Genomic DNA, 24,013 nt, shown 5'->3' with positions numbered 1-24,013 from the left:
TAAAAGGTGCTTACTTTTCATTGGTTAATAGTCCCAGAAGCTAAAAACACTACATACTCAGTATATCAAGACCTGATTTGATGATGATCAAGACCTGATAGCAAAAAGTCAATATCATTTTCTATTCAATGATATCTTGAAGACAGAAGTGTCAGAAAAGATTTCAAACTACTACTACATGTAAATAACTGGTATGTTTTTGACCAAGCTGTGGTCTTAACTGCCTAATCAGCTGGTCAGTAGTAATTACCCATCAGTCATGTACAGAGCTTTAATTGCTTCATAGTTTGTGTCACATTTGGAAGGTGCCAAGTCCGTAGCCCTTTAATCATGAAATCTTCAAGATTTACCTGTAATAATTAGTCAGGTGTCAGAGAGTATTTACCACAGTTTTAGCAAAACTGTTTTCTGAAAAGAAGACGCTTGGTGACATCTTGGTGATAGCTTGGTGACATCACCCAGCTTAATTGTTATCACTTTGTGATCTTGCTGATCAATTAATTCAAGAAATATAAGGGGGATAAGTGGGATATAAGGGGGATAAGGGGATAAGTGGGGATAAAGTCTTAATTTGCATTTTATATAAGATAGACATTACAAAACCTTAGCTGTCCAATTACATGTAAATCTGATGATTAAAGTTGATATATTATTTAGAACACACGGATATTTAGGCAGATTCTTCTACCTTAAGATCTATTAATTGCACTTTATTCCAAAGTTTCTCTTTTCTATAATCTAAGTTACAGTGTATTTTAAAAAGGCTATCAGTGCTAAACTGTTAGTACTTTTTATATAGAATTGGTAATAACAATTTTGGCTGAATATTTCCAATTTTCTGGAAAAAATCCTGAAAACTTCATGTTTATCTAAATTTTAGTTCTTATGAACTGAAACTAAAAATTGACAAGAGAAAAAGGAAAGTGAAATTGGTTTTTAAATACTTAGTTTACTACTTAAGTATGCTCCCCAGGTAAGAAGTTTCATTTGGCCATAATCATTTAAACAAGTTAATCAATTAAAATTTTACATTGAAAATATACACCAACTTTGTGTATTTTCTAAACATGAATCAATGATACCCTACAACAGATATGAGGTCCCTTTTTAAAGTTGTCATCAAGAAAAGAAGGCATGCTTATACATAAATTTTACCAACAGGAATGCAGAAATGAAATGTCCCCAAAGATAGTATTTTCTCCATCAGAGATCACAAGGACAACACTATCTAGTTGTTCAATGAAAAAAGACTTTTTTTGTTCTTTGTGACTGAAGTGATCAATCTTTTTCTAGTTTTAAGTTTCAAATAACCTGCCCTCTTCGCATACACTTCCAAATATTTTCAACGAACTTTTCATCAAAATCATCAAAATTTTACAGAAAAAAAATTAAAAGAGAGAGAGAGGTCATGAAATGCAAGTATTTTTTTTTCTTTACTTGAAAGTAATTTATAAGTCATATATTATACAAAAAAAAAAAACACATTACTTAAATATAGAGCAAGTTAAGCCTGTTAAATCGAACTAAGCAAGGGTTGTCACCAAACAGATGTCACCAGCCTTTCTCCTCCATCTGCTGAGGACACCCATGTCACACACACAGTCTAGTTTTCTCAGCAGAAGGGAATCCAACTCCAACAAGTGACACCAAATACTGCGTCTGGAGATTATCGATACCGTGGAAAATCCTGAACCTGTCATGGCCTCTACATGAAAATTGTTGACTTTTCATTAAAACAGCAGGGAAACCTGTTGCTGACATATTTTTTACAAAAATATTTCTTTTGTTAGTTTGTGGGCAGATAAGAAAGTCCTTTCTACTCACACCTGAAGCATACAGAAATCTCCGTTTAACCTGCCACGACTTTCTTCAAAAATCTTCGAAGCTGGATTTTATAAAATTATCTTTTCTGTTGGGTGACCTTAAAAGTATTGTCATTCTCATGTTTAAGAAAATAGTCTTGCTGGCTTTAAGACAATCGAATCAGACAGGGGTCCTCTGCACCTTTAATTTTTATCCCAAGTTAGGAACCATCTATTCATGTTAAAATCTCATATTATTTTAGTTCCAAACAGAACTTTATATAAGCCCAAAGTCTATCCTACAAACAGTGTATAAACATATAACAGAAACCATAAATGTGACACACACACATAGATACATATTAATTCTCTCTGATTGACAGGATGTGTAGCATAATGTCATTAAATTAAGGTTAAGTCATTACAATCTGTTAGTGGGAAAATTTATTATATATTTAGAGCAGACAACTTTGTCTATGGTCGTCCTGAAAAGAAAATCTTACAGTGAAACAGCTGTCTTTTTTTGAAAATTTGAGATGTTTTTAAGTACACATATTAAACGTCATGTAAGTGAAACATAAGTTAAAAATTCATCTGTTACCATCTTTAATGTTAGTATACCATACTAAGAATTCTCCCTTAATTATGTTGTCATTGTTGTAATTACAGAAGGGAAGGGATGACAGCTAGACAAGCTGAAATTGTCTGTTCTACCAGTCGTTACTAATCTCAAATCTTACAAGGACTGGTAAAAAATTGTGTTCAGGCATTCCAAGTGCATCATTTCACCCCCACTCTTTCTCCGCCCACATCGTTACTCCCACTGGTAAAAATGTGACATATAACAAATTCTTAATATGGAAACCTTTCTGTAATTACCAGGGCCCAAATGTGACAAAATTTGCTAATCATTTAAAAATGACAAGGTAGAGTAGCAGTAATGGCGTGGGGGAGCATCACTGTGGGGGAGGTAATGAGGGTATTATCATGATTTGTTTCTGGGACACATTGCACATACTGGGGACTGACCCTTTAATAATGCTAGTTTCTCATTAATTAAAGGGATAACAACTGTTCATTTTGGCAGGGAAAAATGTCACAAAAAATATTTTTCTGGGGTAAACAACAACAACCACATGGAGTAGATAGATACCTTCCGTAATAATCTCTTAAGAGATATTTAATACAGAAAAAAAGACTTTGAATGTTAGAATGCATTTATCAACTACTGGTTACATGTATAGGTGCAACATCATCATTTACTCCAGGAAAATCTGTTTAATGGCACTTTTCCTGCCAAAACACAGAATTCTTATCTCTTTAATGGTGCTTCCATTGAATAGTCTTAAAGAATTTTTTTCAATTAATTGCACTTGAGAGATTAAAAGACAGCAATCGATGATCTTGTATGTTGTCCCTGGTAAAGATTAGGACACAAAATTTAGTGTGAACATAGAAATCACCACTGTAAGTTCAAAGATTGTACAGTTGGCATTATATTGCTGTTCTGAAGTGCAATACAAACCAATCAGAATTAAATCAAATATGATTATGACATATATTAATGTCTGTGAACAGATAGACTTGATTACTAAACCCTTCATAAGGATAGTGAAAATTTTACCCCAGGGTCATTTAACTGAAACCCCAAACAAATATGCATGTTACTTAACTTATTAAACATGAAGATAATTTCATAAAATTGGGATCACAACTTAATCAAAAAGATGACTTACCAGAGGGCGGAACACACATCTTTGAGGGAGCAGTTCTCCATTCCACCTTTTATCTGGGTCTTCAAGACTGGACTTGTTTCTGATGGCAAGTTTGGGCATGTAGCTTCAGGTTTAAATAAAATCAATGTTATAAATATTATTGAATAAATAAAGCGCACACTTAGCTTAATATTTTTTTTTACAATTAGACCCCAAATAAAAAGAAAATACTAAAATATATGAATAAAAATGTGCATAAATGTGTCATTTATAATTATAAGTCCATACTACCATTGTTAAATTTGTCAAGAAAAGATAAGACACATTTTGTTCAAATTTCCATAACAATTGCAGTAGATGTCCCTCTGTCCATTGTGTCTGGTTGTGACAATGTAGTGACCTCATTGCTGGGCACATTTGCAGAGCCCACACCACTACCAACTGAAGCTGGAAGTGATGTATTGCAATCAGCCTCCCTCAACACACAAATCATCTCTCCAACTCCGCTGACACAGCAGGACCAGGGCTGTATTCTGAGAAATGCTGTTGGCAGCTGCCTAAGGCCTGCAATACAAGCAGTGACATCTACTGACTGCATGGGCGCTCATCTATAGATGCTGGAAAATTAAGAAAAAGAATCCTTATGGGCTTAATTGGAAAAAGTACATTTCTAATAATTATATATAATTTATATAAAGAATAAAAATAATTATGTTAAAGAATATCTGCTGAGCACCTAGCCCCTCTTCTTCCATGGCAACCACATCACATTTTCCTTAAGAAAATAGCAATTTTCTCTTTCTCATGCATCACTGTTTGATTCTCCCTTGGATTTGGTGTTTTATTTTTATTTTCTAATTTGGTGGATATAAAAACTTTAAAGGAACACTCCATGGGAAATGAATTTTCTCAGGGTAAAGAGGAATAACAAAATTTTTCACCTACACTCAAATTATTGCCTGACCTGGCTCTGCACTTGGATTCGATGTTTTATTCCAATTTTATTTTAATATTTAAGTTTTAAATGACTGGACAGTCACAACTGTCTCATTTTCATAAAAAAGGGGGGGGGTATCATGGCCCTGTGCAATGCATAATACACATGTTGCAAGCCGGCAATGACTACCTGAGGATAAGAAGATTATAACGACACAAAAACATTTCAGATTAATTCTTTAAAGGGTTTCATTATCTTAAGAGTCTCAATTGGGAAATGTAACAGCCTTACAGGACATGAATATGACGGTGGGGCAGGGTTCAAAGCCTTGAGAGAAATTCATTTTGGGCGGGCAAATCCCATGGAGTGGCACAATAAGTAAAAAAAAAAAAAAAAAAAATGCAAATTACGTGGATCATATAGCAGGGAGTAAAATCTTCCTTGGCTGAAAGACCCCAAACTTAGTGTCATCAAAATTCCCTGTCAGCATCACTGAGTACTGTACATGTAATCTCAGCACGTGACTGAAGAAACCAGAACGTTACCGATAACGAAAAATTTAGTAGCGTCAAAATAAACGAATAAACAATATAAATAATATCTGTCATATCTAACTTTAAAATGAATAATTACATTCTAAAAACTACTCTGACAAATCCATACATATGTTTATACGATAAAATATGAAAGCCCTGGGCAATTTTATTCTTATATTCCTTACCACCATATATTTACTTACTTACTTTAAAATAGTTTAGGAATTAGTTTAATGGTCCTAGATAAACACCTTTTCTTTTTCACAAAAGATCACTGACATACACTCCCAGAAGATTTTTGTGTCCTAATAGAGCATGCGTCTGTAACTCATGAAATGTTGGAAACAATGACATGCATTGGAAAATACTTTTTGTCGTTACTGTGTTGATTGCGCCAGGTGTGCGTCAATCAAGTCACATGCTTGTCATGTGACCAAAAATATGGCAGCCCCCATGTTTTATGGAAACATGACTATATTTCATTTATATTATTAGTTTTTTATTGTTTGCACAGAAGAAAATTTCTTGATGATGGCGTCTGCAAAAGTAGAAGATCAGAACAATACAGCTGATAAACTGAATCAAGCAAAGTCATTCAAAAATGAAGGCAATGAACAGTACAAGAAGAAAAATTACAAAAACGCCATTCGTAATTATCACAAAGCGTTGCTGTATCTGAAAGGTGTTGGGGCAAGTAATCCATTTTCGCAGCTAACGGGAGAGCAAGAACCTATTTTACCTCCAGAGGTACAGGAAGAAGTGACGAAGCTGAAAAGTGATTGTTACAATAATTTGGCCGGTAGGTCTCTCTCTCTCTCTCTCTCTCTCTCTCTCTCTCTCTCTCTCTCTCTCTCTCTCTCTCAAGCACTCACACCAATTTCAGTTCAATTATATGTGTCCCGCCGAAACATCCTGTCAGAATAATAGTGGATACTCAGTATATTTCAGATGTGTATTGTACTGATAACTGCCAAATAAAATGACACTGAAATGAATACTTGAACTTTAAATAAAATTTTGAGAAACACCATGGCTTGTACAGTATGACTGAGTGTACTGGTAAGATATGTAAACCATTGTCATAACACCCCTCATTTTTTACAACCCCATTAAGACTTTATCTAGATTTATTTATATGTTTTGAAACAGAGCTTTTGCTGAACAAAGTCTAAATTTGCTTTTCATTCTTGTTATTGTTAATCACCATACAGCACTTATTTTGGCAGATATAGCTACATGTATTTTGGCACATGATCTGCATTAATATATTATTTCCACTGTATTGTGTGTGTCTGTGTGTGTGTGTGTGTGTGTGTGTGTGTGTGTGTGTATGTGAGTGTGTAATTAAACATTTTCAGAAACAACAATAGAAATTTTATATGGAATCAAAATATTGAACCACAGTTGCTTAATATATATGATAAATAAAATACCCTTTTCCAGCCTGTCTTCTTCTGCAACCTGAGCCAAACTTTCAGAAAGTTGTGGAATATTGCAGTAGTGTTCTTGAGGCCAGTCCACACAATGTGAAGGCTCTGTACAGACAAGGCACTGCCTACTTTCATCTGAAGAACTTTGACAGTGCCATGCAGGTGCTCTCCAGAGCTTGCTCCTTGCCAGGAGGAGACACAGGTTGGAATAGTTCACCTGATATCTACAATACCATCACATACTACATACACTCATTTATCACAATGTTTTGTTTTAAGTTTATTAATTAATTAATTAATTTATCCATTCATTTATTTATTTTTCAGAAGGATGTGAGATGTTGTTTAATCATTTCCAGTTTCACCATTTACTTCATTACTAAATTTGAGATTGCAAAATTCTGATGTATAAAAACAAATTAGATTGTAGATTGCAGAATTCATATTAAAACTCTGCCTGTTCTGTTATTGGCAAAAGATTTAAGTCATAATGCTTCCATATTAGTGATAATGATGGTAAAAGAACTAATAGAAATAATTGTAATAATAGTAATAGTAAGTTAAGTGGGCAAAAATGTTCATTAGCTTGGTAGTTGGGTCATAAATGAAAATCATCAAACACCTGCCGAAATACTTTCATACCCTTAGCTTACGGCCAACCTGGACATGTATACCACCTAGCGATCAGTAGGTGTCAACATCTGCTGACATCAATCTGATGAAGGTCTAAGTCTAGGTTGGCCGTAAGCTATTGTATGAAAGTTTTTTGGTTTGTGTTTGATAATATGTAAGTAAAGTGGTTTACCTCAACCGTAGCCTTTTCAAACTTTATTTATGTTTGTAGCATTCAAGTCAGATTAATGGTTACAATGTGTCCAAATTTTCTAGATCAAAATTTGTATTCCAGTCAGCCTGGGGTTAATGTGATATGCTTAATATTTTTCAGATACAAATATCAGGCATCAGTTACAGCTATGTGAGAGAGAAATTGCAAAACAGGACCAGAAAATGAAACAGGTGTACAAGGGCATGTTTGACAAGATGGCGTCAGATACCAAAGACGTAACTTGATGTGTTTGGAGGAGCATTTACCCCAAGGAGCTCAATTTCTTAAGATGACTTTAATTTTTTGTTGGGACATGAAGGTTTTACTGTTATTCTGTCTGTTCCAAACTTTCAGAAAAACAAAGGAAGTATTGGAGTAGTTAGGGTTCTCAAGATTCTGTGCAGGTGCACAAACATGCATATCGTTAAACCAAAATACACATGCATTGTGGCATGCAGATAGGTTATTTAAAAGATGGCAGTCATAACTGCGTTAAACAACTCTTGGAGCTGAATTTAATGGCATTTTTCATTAATGTCCAAGATAGATGCATCCTTGTGGTTCTTTTCAGTGAATGGGATGTAATGTCTCCCCTATTTTTTTTTTCATTATTTTTGGAAAAGGATAAATATTCAACATTTATGTTTCACAGCAATTTATTTCTTTGATTTTTGTATGATTCCAACCAGCGTCTCTCCAGCTACAGGGGTATGTTTATCCTTTCTAACCATTACAGTTTAATTGCCATGCCAAGCAGAACTGATATCTCACTGTCTGTTTAAATATATCACATGCTTTCTTAATGGCAGCATCTCTCATGTATGTAGTTATACAATGAATTGGGGTGCTACTTGAAACCCGTTCAGTGTTTTATTAACGTTTCATATCTTGGAAATGCTAAAAAAAAAAATTCAGTTACCACTTTACGATTTACAAGTATTGAAACTGCTGTCCCTAACTCATCACAGCAGAGTGACTTAACAGTTAATTTCAATTTCTTCAGTTTTTCATATGCCTCAAAGAAAACAACATATTATACTAAAACTGTGAGTTAGTTTATTCAGATTTTTGTGTTGAATGTCAGTGACATTTTGATAATTTTTTACTTCAAGTTGAAGGTTGTTATATAGTTGACTGTTATTTCAAATAGTTGTACGTATCTGTTAAGTCTCATAGTATACTGTATCTTAGTATCTATATATAGGTCAGACCTTAAGTACCTTTATAGAAACTTTTCCTGTAATTGCTTCTGTTTGGAAAATATTAAACATATAATTTTCTAAAGTTTCATACAGTACTACGTCATTTGGTGGACTTTTAGGAAAACATTTTATCTTATAATCTAGCGAGGTCCTGCAATATTTTCTGTTCATTGCTTTTTCTGTTGTCAAAATTAAATTTTGTATTTCTTAATCATTCTTATCCATTTAAATTATTATTTTAACATCAAAGACATTAAAAATTATTTTTAACCAGATGTAATTGATGTATTTCTCATGCCCAGAATGTGCAATCTATTGGACTGAGCACTATTTTAAATGAAAAGACATCATTTTATTCTGCAGTTTTTATTGCATAAAAATTACAAGTTCCAGAGACTACCACAGAACTGGTAAACAAAACTGGCAAATACACAGACTCTAAACAGCCAAAAATATGCAACAAATTAAAAAAAACATTTAATTTCTTATTAACAAATCTTATTAGCAAGATAAATGGGAAATTTTCACCTTGCCAACAGGTGTGGCATTCCCAAGATTCAATGGCTGTGTCTGAACATAAGAGTGAAAACATACAATCATATTAAAACACACACATATATATGTAATAGATTACTTTATTATATATATATGTATATATATATATATGCTTGATCCCGTCTTTGATCTGATTATGTCTAAGGCTGTAAATTGAGAAAAAGCACTACAATGAAGCCGAGATACAAAACATTTGTACCATATTACTACTGTTACATATATAGCCACATACCATACACTAAAGAATGCTCATGTGACATCAAACATTATTAAAGTATTAAATAGCTTGGCTCAGAGCTCACTATGCCAAGGAGTCTTGGACTGTAATACTTTTAAAAAGTGATAAATATTTACAATGTAGAATACAAACATAATTCATGAACAAGTATAGTAGTCTAAAAGGTTAAGATAAGATTTGTATCCCAATTAAGAAGGAAAAAGGGATTAAAATGATTTGGAAATGTGAACTTTATTGTACATAAGAGTGAAAACACAAATATATCCTATATATAATAGATTCCTGAATGTATATTTACATTTGAATATTTGTTCAAGATATTTTGATCTGTCTTGGATCTGATTATGCACTTCAATGAAAAAGCACTACAATGAAGCTGAGATACAAAACATTTGTACCATGTTACATATATAGTCACATACTGTTTCCTTACACTAAAGAATGCTCAAGTGGCATCAAACATAATTAAAGTACTAAATAGCTTGGCTCAGAGTTCACCATGCAAAAAGGGTCTTGGACTGTAACACTTTAAAAAAGTGATTCATATTTACAATGTTGAATAGAAACATGCTTCATGAACAAGTATATATAGTAGGCTTTAAGGTTAGGATAAGAGTTGTCTCCCAAGGCCTGCTCCCCACTTAACACCAATGGCAACTCAAAATTATTTCACCTGAAGAAGGTGTTGTTATAAGGTCTAACCGTTTGAATGCAAGAACCAGAATTAAATATTTTTTCATTATCTTAGTATGATATAACTGGATGAACAAAAACTTTCACTGTGAAGTTAACAAATCTATTCTATTAAAATTAATTTTTCCATTATCTTAGTACAATGTAACTGGATAAATCAAATTTTTTTGACATAATTATCAATTTTGAACTAGGGGATCTGATATAGGTGATACCACCTCCTTGTGTTGTATTGAAGAAATGGTGCAAAGCAGGGTTTAACATAGTTAAGGCTTGAAAATAAGCCAGATAATAATAGCTAGTGAAGAAAAATTATGGCATAACGAAAGAAAAAAGGGGAAACAGCTATAGTATATTATCCATTACTTCCAACAATACAAATGCAATAACATACATATCTGGGTGTTTGAACAATTTTTACAAATAACCAAAAATGGGGGGTGGGGGAGGCACAATTTATAAAGAAAAGAAGAGGGTAGGAGATTCTTTTCAACAGTTAAGTGCATTTAGTGGTACTTTAAAAGAGATATACAAGATTGTTAGTATGAGTAAAAGGAAAGGTTCGAGTGGAGACAAATATTAAGAAATTTCAGTTAGGCTGTGAAATAAAGATGAAATGAAGACCCGAGGTAGTAAGCGCATTTAAGTTTAAAGGAAAGTATGGATGTATATGTGTGCTAGTTGAACTAAAACTACGTGTACGGTCGGCGCCTACTGACTCAGGTTTACACCATAGTTATTCACAAAGCATGTTTCAAAGTACTTCAAGTGTCAATACGCCTCTCTTTCTTCTTTTTCCTCTTCTTCTTCCTATAAGTTATCACTGGAAGTAGGGGACTAAAAAGGAAAAAAATTGTGTCTAAGAAATTAACAAAAAATTAAGTAGAGAAATGAGCAGGACTTTTTTGTGTTTCCATCCTCTATTCTTTGCTGTGGCATTTGGGTTTTAGCACCATAATACCAACTTTTTTATGCAGACAACATGTAGAACAAGACAATTTTGTAAATGTAAAGAATATTTGCCAAAAATCTTGACAACCAATTTATTCAAAATATTTTTCAAACATGATATGCAAACATACATCTTCATAATAAAGAAAGAGGGAGATGGAAAAGCAAAAAGAAAAGAGAGATAAGGAATAGAAGCTTAGGACAATATCTTAACAAATAATTTAAATTAAATGTATGATATTTCGGATAGCCTTATCAACTTACTGCTTTCCCTAAACATCTCCAAGGATAGCTAACCAAAAGCGCAACTGCAATGACAATGATGACAGCAACAGGCCCCAAAATCCCTATCCAATTTCTGTTTGGAGGCAAAAATGAACCTGATAAAAAAGTATTCAAACAAGCAGTCATAACAGAGCCTTTTGTCTTATGAATACAGAAGCATTATCAATTAAAATCAAACAGTTAAGAAATAATCACATTATACTAATTCATAAGCAAAACTATCGGTCATACACGAGAAATAATGATTTAACAAAACAGCAAAGCTGTCAAATGTACAGACATATTAAAGCAAAAAATAATGCTGACAGAAGCGAGTACACAAAATGTTTTTTTTTTTTTTAATTTTAATGCACTATAACATGTTTAACAGTTTATTCACTGATTTCTCATAACTGAGTATGTTCTAGAGGTAACGTTGATATCCAGAAAATATAAATAGCACAGGGTTCCAGCCCAATAGGATTTTAAAATAATGCCAAATGGGAACTAGGCAGCAAAGCTGACAAATATACAGACACCATATAGGAAACAAGGCAGCAAAGCTGACAAATGTTTAGACATTACACAAAAAAAGGTGCTCCACATAATGTTTTAGCCAATTTTGATGCAATGTAATATAATGATTTAAAACAGCATATAACCACTCCTACATTATGTACTACAGGTAACATGGACATTGAAAAATTAGGGTTATAAAAGCCACAGAAAATGCTAGTGAGTGAAAAATGGAAAAATTCACAAAAAAAATAAATAAATAAATAAATAAATAAATAAAATAATAATAATAAATAAATAAATAATAAATAAAGCAACCTACCTCTTCACCAAACAAAGCCACTCAGTAAATTTAAGGTAAAACCAAAATATGGTTTGAAAGTTATGGGGCAAACATCACCAAAATTGTGAAAAAAAATTATTTATTACTGTACAACCGATCATGCCAACTGAAAACCGATCATGCCAATTTTTAAAGTAATCTGCCTTTTTACCAAAAATCTTGTTTCTCAAAATGTTTCGAACTATTTGTTACTGTTTGAGTACATATTTGTGGTGCTGGGTCAGTACCTACCCCAGTCATCATCAGCAGGAAATGAGGGAATGTCTTGGAAGGAGCTACTGAACTTTGCTGAAAAAAAATGTTAAAATTACACATCTTGATAATTAAATCCATAAATTGGTTGGCAATAACTATCATAAATTCATAGTAAATATAAATGTAATGATGGCACTTAATCAGGTCCAATGTTCTGATCAAGGAAGAGACAAGAACGACATGTCTGAGTTCAACAAAAATACATTATGAAGTGGCAGGTTTATGTATACATTTACTGTGACTAATATAAGCACCCGGAGCAAGCCTTGTACAAAATAAGTATACAATGTTAAAGTTAAGATGATTTAACATTTGATTAAGGAGAATTATCAAGTGTACTCAGCTGATCTTGTGATGACCTTAAATCAATCCATTACGAGAACAGTAAGGTATATCTTAATGACATCTTAAATTGCAGTATTCAGGTTTGTATAAACAAATACTTACACTTACCATTAAGAACTTTCAATTCCAAAGAAATGTTCACTGGGAACTCATCTGGAGGTGTCACCCGGAATGTGTATGTTCCACTATCTTCTGGTCTTATGTTTCTTATTCTGATGTTTACGTTGCCATTCTTCGGAATCACAAGGCCCATTCTGTTTTCCAACCCGTTAGTATTATTGGTTAACCATTCTACAGGTTTGTCAGAACTCAGCACATACTGAATTAGACACTCTGAATCCTTGCAGAAATCTACAGGGAGCTTGGGGTGTGGCTTCACTGGTAGACTTACGTTAAAGGTGACGTTGTCTCCACTATGTGCTGTGATAATCTGGACATCTGCTGTAAGAAAATTATAATCTCTATTTACTTGTTGATTATGGTACTCTTAGACCCCAGTCCCAGAGATTAGATCAATCTACTTTAGATTGACCTAACTCCCTGGGGGTTCACACTAAATAGCTGTCAGCCGAGCGGGACGGACATTTAAGCTGGATTATCTGACAGTAATCTAGTGAGACTCCCCACGGAGATAGATCGATCTAAAAGCTCTGGGAATACGCCCTTACTTCCAGATATCTGAATAAGAGTTATGTATATGTATACATTAAGGGCCAAATAAGAGAAGGAAATGTCAATGTTAGCCCAAGTGCAAGACATAAAGTTAGATCTGTAACTCCTGTGCTGAAGTAGCTATATATGACAAGACATAAAGTTAGATCTGTAACTCCTGTGCTGAAGTAACTATATATGACAATTTGGCCTAGAAAAGACCTCCACCAGTTTTCATTATTAATAATTAACTAATTAATCTGTCAATGGATAAAAAATCTAATTTCTACTTGGTCCCCTCACCACAATTTTTGAAAATTAAATCAAAATCCATCCCCAGGTTGTGGATAATATATAGCTTACTGACAAACAAATGAAACCAAAAACAAATCCTCCTTGATGGAGATAATAAATAAAATATCATGGTAAAGAACTTAATACAGCCATCAAAAGCTTTGGGGGGAAATAATGCATGACACTGTATGAAAAGTTGCAGCAAGAATCTCTTAACACAACTATGTTAAGATTAAAACTTCACCATAAATATCAGTCAACATTATTTCTATTGGTGATAATGTAACCACTCTGCCGTCACCTTGATTATTCTAAATTTGTACTATATTATGGTTTTTATACTAAATAACTGACAGTCTACTGTGTTCGTTCATGACAAACCATGCTCACAAAGAGTTAAAACTTGGACCAATTGCATTATAGTCTTAATATAAAATGTCAACGTCAGTGTAAACTTACCTCTTTTTAATGTTCCTGCCCCCACTAGCAGTATTAAACTTGAGCCAAGTATTAAAATCAGCCATATTTGCTAAGAATAGAGAATAGAAAAGAAGTATATATAAATACTTAAAGCTCTCCTTGTATAAATAAACATGTGAACTACTTCAAATTACAACAGGTAAACTTGTTGCATATACTGTATGTGTTATGGACTTTTCCATGTTTATCTCCCTCTTTTTTGTTTGTGTACTTATTTATTATTAATAGTCTATCAAACTTATTATTAGTATCATAACTTGTTTTACTACTACTGAGTGATCTATAGCCTTATATCTAACGATATATTATTGTACAGCTATCTGTGAGAGTCAAGATCAACTCATTCATTTGCACTCGCTTTTAAAAATATTATTATTAAAATAAATACAATACAATAATGATTCAGCAAAATTCATTTAATCATGGGAGATAAACTTGGCACTTGTAACCCTCTTAGTCACAGTAAATGTATACATAAACCTGCCACTCTCGAAAAAAAAATGGTTAATAATTATTATTTTTTTTTTCTGAATTATGTAATGATTTTAGATGTCTCGGCTATTTCAATAGAAGAAGGGTGGGGGGTTCAACAAAACAGCATCTGATATAGCCCGACTACTTAACCATTATGACCCATTAAGCTTAAAAAAATACCAATCCACGATTTTTCATTCATTGTGGAAAATATTACTAAAATCTACAATCATGTCAAAGGGGAAATTTTTAAAAAATACACTGACACTCACCATTGTTTGACTTCCGTCTTCAATTACGCAACATAACGCAATAACTGCGCGTGCGCGAAAAAAAGAAAAAAAATATCTGCCTGCTGTGTGTTAATGTTTAATTTGATTTAATATGATTTCTGGTGTCGTTATGAGAAAGTATATTGGAAGTGTACTGTTGATGTCATGTATGGAAAGATTAAACCATTTGTCTTTGTTTAGAATAACATTTATTTTGCCTTTATGTAAGGGAATTCCCTTTGTATTTAGAGCGTTGATTGATTATGAAATGCGACATACGTATCCGTTTATATAGCCATTTATATCATCATTATGATAATCTATATTTATTTATTTGTGCTATGTTATAGTTAGCTGTGCTGTCATTGATTGTACCTTATATGTGAAAGTGTTTATCCTAGTGTTATATGTGGCCCCTGGACCCCGGGCCCCGGGGGGGGGGGGGGGGGGGGGGCACCACTCCACCCCCACTCTGAATAAATAAAATGCTCCATGTGGCAGATTGAAAATGATATTGCAAAATGCATTAAAATCGTAGGAAGGTTAATTGTAGCAATGCTGCGAGGATATTCTGATGCCAATTAAGGCAAAATGGGCCAATATAAATATTTTAAAAAAACTTCCTCCGTCGTGTTTGGAGCGCCAGTTCTAATTTTTTGAAAGCGAGGCAATGGAACTAAACAATTAATAATCTCGAAAAAAACGATAATTTTTAATAAAGATTATAGCATGGCATACATCAAAAGATGTCTTGTTTATTATCTGAACCTTTAATATATATTATAATATGTAATAAGTTAATAAACCGTAGATCTAAGTTAATAAGCTTAATTGATATTTATTTTAGAATTTGGAGGAAAAAAAAAAACAGAGTTGGCTGTTTTGTTCGTGTACTAATAAGCAAAAAGTATCAATTTAAAGAGATTACAAATTGTATCATGGTATTATCAGCATGCACCTGTCACTTTGATAAGTAAGATGTTTCTTTCCTGTATGTTATACCATTTTGTAATTATGTGGAACTTTTTTTTTTTTTTTAAAGGATCAGTCTTATGTTCTCTTGCTGGTGGTTAAATATGAACTTTACACGATTTTTATTTTTATCTGTTTTCCAGCAGGTTTATTGGAACCACCAGTTGTTTTGGTAAACTTTTACAATCTGCTTGGCTTCAGGGAATATAATCTTTGATTTGTCAAATGTTATAGCAGATTCTGTCATACATCTGCCACTGAGATATTGTGTATGATGATGAGACGAGATTTCAGTGTCAAGGTTTTCATTTTTTTTCTTTCATACTTATAATCTATTCTGTTAAACATTTAAGATGCACATGTCAAATCATTACCCCCAAACCAATCAAATGCCACCATATAGTATTACTTAGAGAAATACCCAAACATGTCATTTCATATTACCAGAAAAATTATATTAAATTTGAACAGGTTTTTCTGCTTGCTTTCTGTGATTTATATAAATGAAGCAGATAAGTAGGTCAATTAGCAACCAAAATTTTAAGAAGGTGCAGATTAAGCATATCTATGGCTGATCATGTGATTAACTGTTTATCCCTTGGCATGTCAACTTTGAGTCTTATTAGAAAATGGTAGGTGTTGTCTTTGTTTGTTACTGGGAACCCATACTGCAACAAAGCTCAGTTCAAATGTACCTTTAGTCATTCTTATCTATTTTAATTATAATTTTTATTATAAAAACACCTAAGACATTAAAAATGTCAATTTCAAATTGCTGTAATTCTCATGCTACCTCTTCACCAAACAAAGCCACTCAGTAAATTTAAAGTAATACGAAAATACGGTTTGAATATGCTCTCTAGTGTGCTGTGTACTTTTTTTAAAACTATATTTAAATGAAAAGAAATGTAATTTTATTCTGCAGTTTTTATTACATGAAAGCTACTACAGGTTACAGTGACATTTCTAGAAACTACTTAATGTGTTTAATATGAACTGTTACAAAGTACTGGAAAGCAAGCTGGGAAACATTATATATATATATATAATCTTTGGTAATTAACTCAGAATAAAAGAATTAAAGGCAAAAAAATAAAAATGTTCACTAAAGCAACAGGTATGGTCTGCCTAAAATTTTAAAAAATGTTTTCACTGTTCCGGGCTCTTTCAGTTTTCTGAACAATCATCAATACGCACAATATTATGGAAACATACTTTCACAATATTATCTACTAAATATCAAAACAATAGATTTAAAACTAGGAATATTCCTTATCAGTAAACCATGAGTAAGCCTACATAAAACTTATAAAACATAATGTGAGGACAGATAACCTAAGTAACCTTAAAGGGATAACAACTGTACATTTTGGCTAAAAAATGGATTTTCCTGGGGTAAAAGACAATTTACTGACCAATGGTCAATGAATTCATTCCAACATTCAAAGTTAGTCCCCATTTTTTTTCTAATATTCTAAGAGATTATTACCAAGTGTAGCCATCTATGGAGGTCACATGATGTGATAGCAAGCACAAATTCAAGAATTATTGTGTTAACTGCTGTTTTGGTGGTAAAATAGAATTTATAATATTTCTTTGAATTGTTTACAATGTATTTACTGTGAAACGTGAATTTCATAGGAACAGTTGTTATCCCTTAAATTTAATTTAAATATTACAAAGTAAATAAAAACAAAATCACACAGTCAGATTCCATGTGTCTGCACTTAAAAGAGAACAAAGATACAATGTTACTAACACTAAGATACAATATATGTAATTTCAAACTGAATAATATTACATATGAAACTTTGTGTAAGAAATAAAATGTTTATCCTGTCTTTGATGTGACCATTTACAACGCTCACAATTATGTAAAAGCACTAACTACAATGAAGCTTAATGTGCTTGGCACAGTACATAATTTGCCATGTAAAGCCATAGACTGTAACAGATCAAACAGGTTACAAGTGGTGGCATTTGGTTACAATCTTAGTTAATACACAGATCAACAGTGGATAAGCCATATTTGATCTGCAGATCTGTTTGTCTGAATGTGCTCACAGTTTAAGTTCTTCATGGCCAAAATGTGAATAACTCAGTAGTCAACTTGATAAGTAATAAATTCAGGACAAATAATTTCACAAATTTTAAGTAACAATTTAAGTCAACAATTTATACGCAGAATGAAACATTTTAAAAATTGTATTACACAGCTAGATGATCTAAAACTACAACCAAAAAAAAAATAAATAAAAAAAAAATAAAATGACAAAAGGCCTCTTCATAAATAATATGCAACAAGCCATTAAAAAAATTATTTGAAAAAAATTAGTGAACAATTTGTTTTTCACTTCTGTTCACAGAAATCCTGTATATGCTTTGGACTTATACAGAACTAATTTTTAAGTTACTATAAATTAAGTATACTTCATGGCCAAATGTTGCACTAGTCCTGTGTATGTTCTTGGTTCTCACACAGGAGTAACATTGGTACACTGAAGAGAAACATGCTTTGTGAACAAGTTTAAATTAACAAGGTCTGTTTTAGGGGGCATTCCAACAGATGTCATTGGTCTGCATAGATCAATAGAACTCTGAGGGAACTTTTGCTGAGTGCAATCAGCTTAACCAAATGACAAGCCTCCTGACATTGAATAGAATAGGAAAAAGCTGGGCCCAGTTTCATTAACCCCATCCACTGAATAAAATTGTTGTCCTCTGGACAGTGATCCTGAGAAAAGCAGCATTTTTAACCACTAGAGACAAAAGTATCTAGTGTTTAGTAAACTGGGCCCTGATGATTATACAAGTCCGATGGAAACAAGAGGAGAGTCACTGCACTCAGTAAGAGTCCCCACAGAGTTGGATGGATCTTCTTGGACTGATGGTGTCTGTGGGAATTAACCCTTAGGATACACGTCAACATCGACAATATTTTTCTGCATAGATAAATTGGTCTCCTTCTGTGAAACAACCTGTATCATTTTGAAATCAAAATCATTCTATAAAAAAAGGTAAATATAGCCAAAGATCCCAATATATTCAACATTTTGTTGTTATTTTCTAACAGGCAAAATCATTTTCCAGAAGCACTGCCAAGGCCAGAACACCTGATAAAATCATGACCATCTTCAGTTCAATAATCCGAGAAGCAGCCTAGCCCTTAACCTTACAGCCACATATGCAGTTTTCTGTGGTATCTTTTTCAGGGCAGCAAGATTAAACAAAGTTAGTTTGTCAGCAGTTCTATAAGAAAATAACCTGCAGCCTGTTGTAAATAACAAAAAAAAATGTATAAATTTTGTGTAACATTTGCAAAAAGTGTTAATTCTTAGTTATCCACAAAGCATGGCTCAGATTCAGTATACAGTAACTTCAGATTTTATTAGACCCATTGTTCTTGCTGATGCCTTCCATTAGTGGCTGAAAAAGAGAAAAATATTTAAGAAATCAACAAAAATAATCACCAGAAAAGCAACTGGAGGATAAGACAGGTGATACCGACTCCAGGTATTGTACCACCAGCTGGAGCAAGTCCATTCGCAGAAAAAAAGGGACACCATCTACAGTGTTGTGCTTGACAAGCTCTACAAAATGCAGTAAAGAAAAGTTCTCAGTATTTTTGTTAAAAATTACCATTTAAAACAAAATCATGGGGAAAACAGTCTGTGCCAAAAACTTTTTAGACTACTTCGGGCTAGCAGACTCTCAAACTTTACTAGCCCGAACCAAAAAAACACTAGCCCAATTTAAATAATTCATTAAAAAAGTTTGTGCAGATGTTGTAAAGAGTTGTGGTACCATACTGAACTTTCTTATAAAACGTATTAAAGAAGTAGAGCAAGTGAATAACAAAGTCAATCAGGTTAATTTCCAGTTGATGGGGTGGTAAAATTAATTAAGAATATATTTAATTCTTTTAATATTGAAACAAGGCAGCAAAGCTGTCAAATGTACAGACAAAAAAACAGGAAATAACTATGCACAAAATAGGCTACAGTCAATTCTGATGCAAAAGTACATTATGTTTAACTGCAAATTCAACATCAAATTTTAATTATGCTCAACAGGTAATATCAATGTAAGTAAAATGTGTAACAAGTTCACACTTTGAAAATGTATAACTTCCAGAAAAAGAAGCCAATTAGACTGCTTTTCCAACTCAGGCTGCATTTTAGTACTGAATTTCTTTTTTGAAAGTTTGGCAATCATAAGTAACATGTTTTTCCCATAATGGTCATCATTGCAGCAGCACCCAAAATTGTGTTTTCTTCTATTCTGATGCCATATTACATAATGGTTAACAGCATAATGACTGTCAATTTTTCAATGGGTTTTCAGAAAATGTGACTAGCATGTGTCTTCAAGCCTGTGGAACTTCAAAGTCACACCTTGAAAATGCCAATATGTGAAAAATTAAATTTTCACAAAAAAACTGTTTAACTAGCAGTAAGAATTACCAAACAGACTGCATTGCCTACTGAAGCTGTATTTTAGTCCCATGTTTCTTTCCTGTAAGTTTGAGAACAGTAAGTGACATGGTTTTTCTTAAATGGTCATCCTGGGAGCAGTGCCCAAAATAGTTTTTTTTTTTTCAAATTTTGATGCAATATTTCATAATGTTTAACAGCATAATGACCATCAATTTTAATAATAAATTATTAGTATTATGGATATTCAGAAAATGTGACTAGCAAAGGTCTTCAGGCCCATGGAACTTCAAAGTCACAACTTGAAAATGCCAAAATGTAAACAAGACAGCACTGTTCTGAAATGTTTTTTTTTTTTTTTTCCAAATTTAACAATTTTTAACATAAAACAAAATTAACAGATTACTGCCATTTTTATATGATCAACTAAGAAAATTGATGAGATGGGAAAAATATCAATAGAGCAGTGTTAAATGTCCAATTTCTTCCATTCTGAGATTCTGAACATAGTGAATGATTGAATCTGACAAACTGCAATGATATGAGTTTATTTCCATTTTTGAAACTTTATTACACAATACACGATAACAAGTTTACCATCATTTTTATATAATCAACTAATAATGTTGTAAAGATGCAGGAAATGTCAACCAAACACTTTTACGTGTCTTACTAATTAAATAATGAAACTGTTAACATGCCTAAGAATTGAATCTGAGGAAATGTGAAAATACGGCATTTCTTTAAAATAATGGCCCGATTATGCTGATTTTTGACTCAACCTGCGTTTTAGCAGGAATGACCACTCCTGTGAGTTTAATGACAATTGGCCTATCTGTTTTTCTTATATTGTGTTTACAGTGTTGCGTATATGCTGAAAAGTGAAAAAAAAGCATAACTACTAAAATAATGGCCCGATCATGCCGATTTTCGAACTTGACCTGCGTTATAGTAAGATCAATTACTCCTGTGAGTTTCATGACAACAGGCCTATCGGTTTTCCTTGAAATGTGTTTACAGTGTTGCATATATGCTGAAAAGTGAAAAAAAAAGCATAACTTCTACAATAATGGCCCGATCATGCTGATTTTCGAACTTGACCTGCGTTTTATGAATATTCATCAGCTCTGTAAATATACAGCCAAAAAGTAAAACTGCCTTCCACTTATCGTGTTTACAATGAAAGTGCACGGCGCCAGCGACAGTGACGGCGATGACAGACGCAGGTGATGGCAATATGTACAGACACATCTATACATATTTACTGTACTGATTGAGAACAATAAGTGGCATGGTTTTTCTCAAATGGTCATTATGGGAACAGTGCCCAAAATAGGTTTTTTCAAATTTTGATGCAATATTACATAATGTTTAAGAGCATAATGACCATCAATTTTTAATAATAAAATATTAGTATCATGGATATTCAGAAAATGACTAGCAAAGGTCTTCAGGCCCATGGAACTTCAAAGTCTTAACTTGAAAATGCCAAAATGTAAACAAGACAGCATTGTTCTGAAATGTTTTTTTTTCCATTTTTAACCATTTTTTTTAACATAAAACAAAATTAACAGGTTACTGCCATTTTATACAATCAACTAAGAAAATTGATGAGATGGGAAAAATGTCAAAAGAGCAGTGTTAAATGTCCAATTTCCTCTATTCTGAGATTCTGAACATAGTGAATGATTGAATCTGACAAACTGCAATGATATGAGTTTATTTCCATTTTTGAAACTATATTACACAATACACGATAACAAGTTTACCATCATTTTTACATAATCAACTAATAAATTTGTAAAGATGCAGGAAATGTCAACCAAACACTTTTACGTGTCTTGTTAGTTAAATAATGAGAATAATGATCTTATTAGTTAAAGAATTGAATTTGAGGAAATGTGAAAAAACAGCATAACTTCTAAAATAATGCCCCGATTATGCTGATTTTCGAACTCAACCTGCGTTTTAGTAAGATTGATTACTCCTTTGAGTTTCATGACAACAGGCCTAACGGTTTTCCTTAAAATGTGTTTACAGGGTTGCATATATGCTGAAAAGTGAAACAAGGCAGCAAAGCTGTCATATGTACAGACAAAAACAGAAAATAACAAGGCAGCAAAGCTGTCAAATGTACAGACAAAAAGCAGGAAATAACAAAATAGGCTACTGTCAATTCTGATGCAAAAGTACATTATGTTAAACTGCAAATTCAACATCAAATTCTAATTATGCTCAACAGGTAATACCAATGTAAGTAAAATGTGTAACAAACATAAGGCTTCAGGCCCATGGGAGTTCACCCTTTGAAAATGTAAAACTTCCAGAAAAAGAAGTCAATAAGACTGCTTTTCCAACTCAGGCTGCATTTTAGTCCTGTATTTCTTTTTTGAAAGTTTGGCAATCATAAGTAACATGGTTTTCCCATAATGGTCATCATGGCAGCAGCACCCAAAATTGTGTTTTCTTCTATTCTGATGCAATATTACATAATGGTTACCAGCATAAAGACAATCAATTTTTAATAATAAAGTATACGTATCATGGATTTTCAGAAAATGTGACAAGCATGGGTCTTCAAGCCTGCGGAACTTCAAAGTCACACCTTGAAAATGCCAATATGTGAAAAATTAAATTTTCACAAAAAAACTGTTTAACTGGCAGATTGCATTGCCTACTGAAGCTATATTTTAGTCCCATGTTTCTTTCCTGTAAGTTTGAGAACAGTAAGTGACATGGTTTTTCTTAAATGGTCATCAAGGGAGCAGTGCCCAAAATAGGTTTTTTTCAAATTTTGATGCAATATTACATAATGTTTAACAGCATAATGACCATCAATTTTTAATAATAAAATATTAGTATCATGGATATTCAGAAAATGTGACTAGCAAAGGTCTTCAGGCCCATGGAACTTCAAAGTCACAACTTGAAAATGCCAAAATGTAAACAAGACAGCACTGTTCTGTGATGGTTTTTTTCCATTTTTAACATTTTTTAACATAAAACAAAATTAACAGTTTACTGCCATTTTTATATGATCAACTAAAAAAATTGATGAGATGGAAAAATATCAAAAGAGCAGTGTTAAATGTCCAATTTCTTCCATTCTGAGATTCTGAACATAGTGAATGATTGAATCTGACAAACTGCAATGATATGAGTTTATTTCCATTTTTTGAAACTTTATTACACAATACACGGTAACAAGTTTACCATCATTTTCACAAAATCAACTAACAATGTTGTAAAGATGCAGGAAATGTCAAAAAAACTTTTACGTATCTTATTAGTTTAATAATGAGACTGTTAACATGCCTAAGAATTGAATCTTAGGAAATGTGAAAAATATGCTGAAAAGTGAAAAAACAGCATAAAATATATCTAACCCTGTTATTTATTGAAAAAGTGTACTTGTAAGGTACAGTTATACTAAGACTCTATAAAAGAGGATCATTGATAGGACTGACCATTACGTAAGTTCTCCTTTTAATACAGAAAGTTTATCAAGGGCCAACAGGGGGTTCTGCAGGAATTTGGGCACAGGGAGTCCAAAATGTTAAACTGCAATTGGGACTCTTATATTTACATGGAGTCCAACCAAGTCTGTTGGTGGGGACAGGGGGTGGGAGGGGGGTGAGTGTAATTTAATTTAACTTTTGTCAAAATATTAACCTTTTTTTTTTCGTTTTTGTTTTTATATTGATCATACCTTAATATTTTGATTTTATATCTTTATCATAAGTTTTTCAGTATGTACATAAAATTTAGCTTTAAAACTTCCCATTCTTTTTATTGAGATTGGCACGTGTAAGAATATTTCATCAGTATA

The 24,013-nt window shown here is 32.8% G+C and overlaps 4 protein-coding genes across 8 annotated transcripts in view; 1 reads left to right on the top strand and 3 right to left on the bottom strand.

The window, feature by feature from the left end:
* Positions 1-3,628, bottom strand: part of LOC106155981 (ALK tyrosine kinase receptor) — a 36,451-nt gene extending 32,823 nt beyond the window's left edge. The window contains exon 1 of the mRNA XM_013531033.2: positions 3,539-3,628. Within this exon, the coding sequence (XP_013386487.2) occupies positions 3,539-3,557 (19 nt within the window). The 5' untranslated portion in view covers positions 3,558-3,628. The remainder of the gene's footprint in view (positions 1-3,538) is intronic.
* Positions 3,629-5,409: 1,781 nt separating this feature from the next.
* On the top strand, positions 5,410-8,723 carry LOC106155979 (tetratricopeptide repeat protein 9C). Its single transcript, XM_013531027.2, has 3 exons — positions 5,410-5,789; positions 6,434-6,622; positions 7,367-8,723. The coding sequence occupies exons 1-3, from the start codon at positions 5,519-5,521 to the stop codon at positions 7,489-7,491; spliced, it is 585 nt and encodes a 194-aa protein (XP_013386481.3). The 5' UTR covers positions 5,410-5,518; the 3' UTR covers positions 7,492-8,723.
* A 724-nt stretch (positions 8,724-9,447) lies between these two features.
* LOC106171838 (uncharacterized) lies at positions 9,448-14,937 on the bottom strand. 3 transcript variants are annotated; one of them, XM_087006400.1, is made up of 6 exons: positions 14,780-14,937; positions 14,013-14,082; positions 12,711-13,046; positions 12,240-12,296; positions 11,150-11,265; positions 9,448-10,771 (listed from the first exon to the last, which is right to left on the bottom strand). In XM_087006400.1, the coding sequence occupies exons 1-6, from the start codon at positions 14,780-14,782 to the stop codon at positions 10,745-10,747; spliced, it is 609 nt and encodes a 202-aa protein (XP_086862526.1). In that variant the 5' UTR covers positions 14,783-14,937; the 3' UTR covers positions 9,448-10,744. The 3 variants fall into 3 exon arrangements, with proteins under 3 accessions (XP_086862526.1, XP_086862525.1, XP_086862528.1); XM_087006399.1 differs by having other exon boundaries at positions 12,711-13,049; positions 14,780-14,936; XM_087006402.1 differs by having other exon boundaries at positions 12,717-13,049; positions 14,780-14,935.
* A 1,705-nt stretch (positions 14,938-16,642) lies between these two features.
* The window catches only part of LOC106152829 (uncharacterized), a 54,287-nt gene continuing 46,916 nt past the window's right edge, over positions 16,643-24,013 (bottom strand). For all 3 annotated transcript variants that reach the window (XM_087006396.1, XM_087006395.1, XM_087006397.1), the window contains one exon: positions 16,643-19,177. In XM_087006396.1, coding sequence (XP_086862522.1) covers positions 19,171-19,177 — 7 coding nt within the window. In that variant the 3' untranslated portion in view covers positions 16,643-19,170. The remainder of the gene's footprint in view (positions 19,178-24,013) is intronic.

This window comes from Lingula anatina, chromosome 2 (genome assembly GCF_051362555.1).
Source record: "Lingula anatina isolate TDL-2025a chromosome 2, LinAna3.0, whole genome shotgun sequence".
Classification (NCBI taxonomy): domain Eukaryota; kingdom Metazoa; phylum Brachiopoda; class Lingulata; order Lingulida; family Lingulidae; genus Lingula; species Lingula anatina.
The sequence above is the reverse complement of the archived record's forward strand: the minus strand, read 5'-3'. Positions and strand labels throughout refer to the sequence as shown.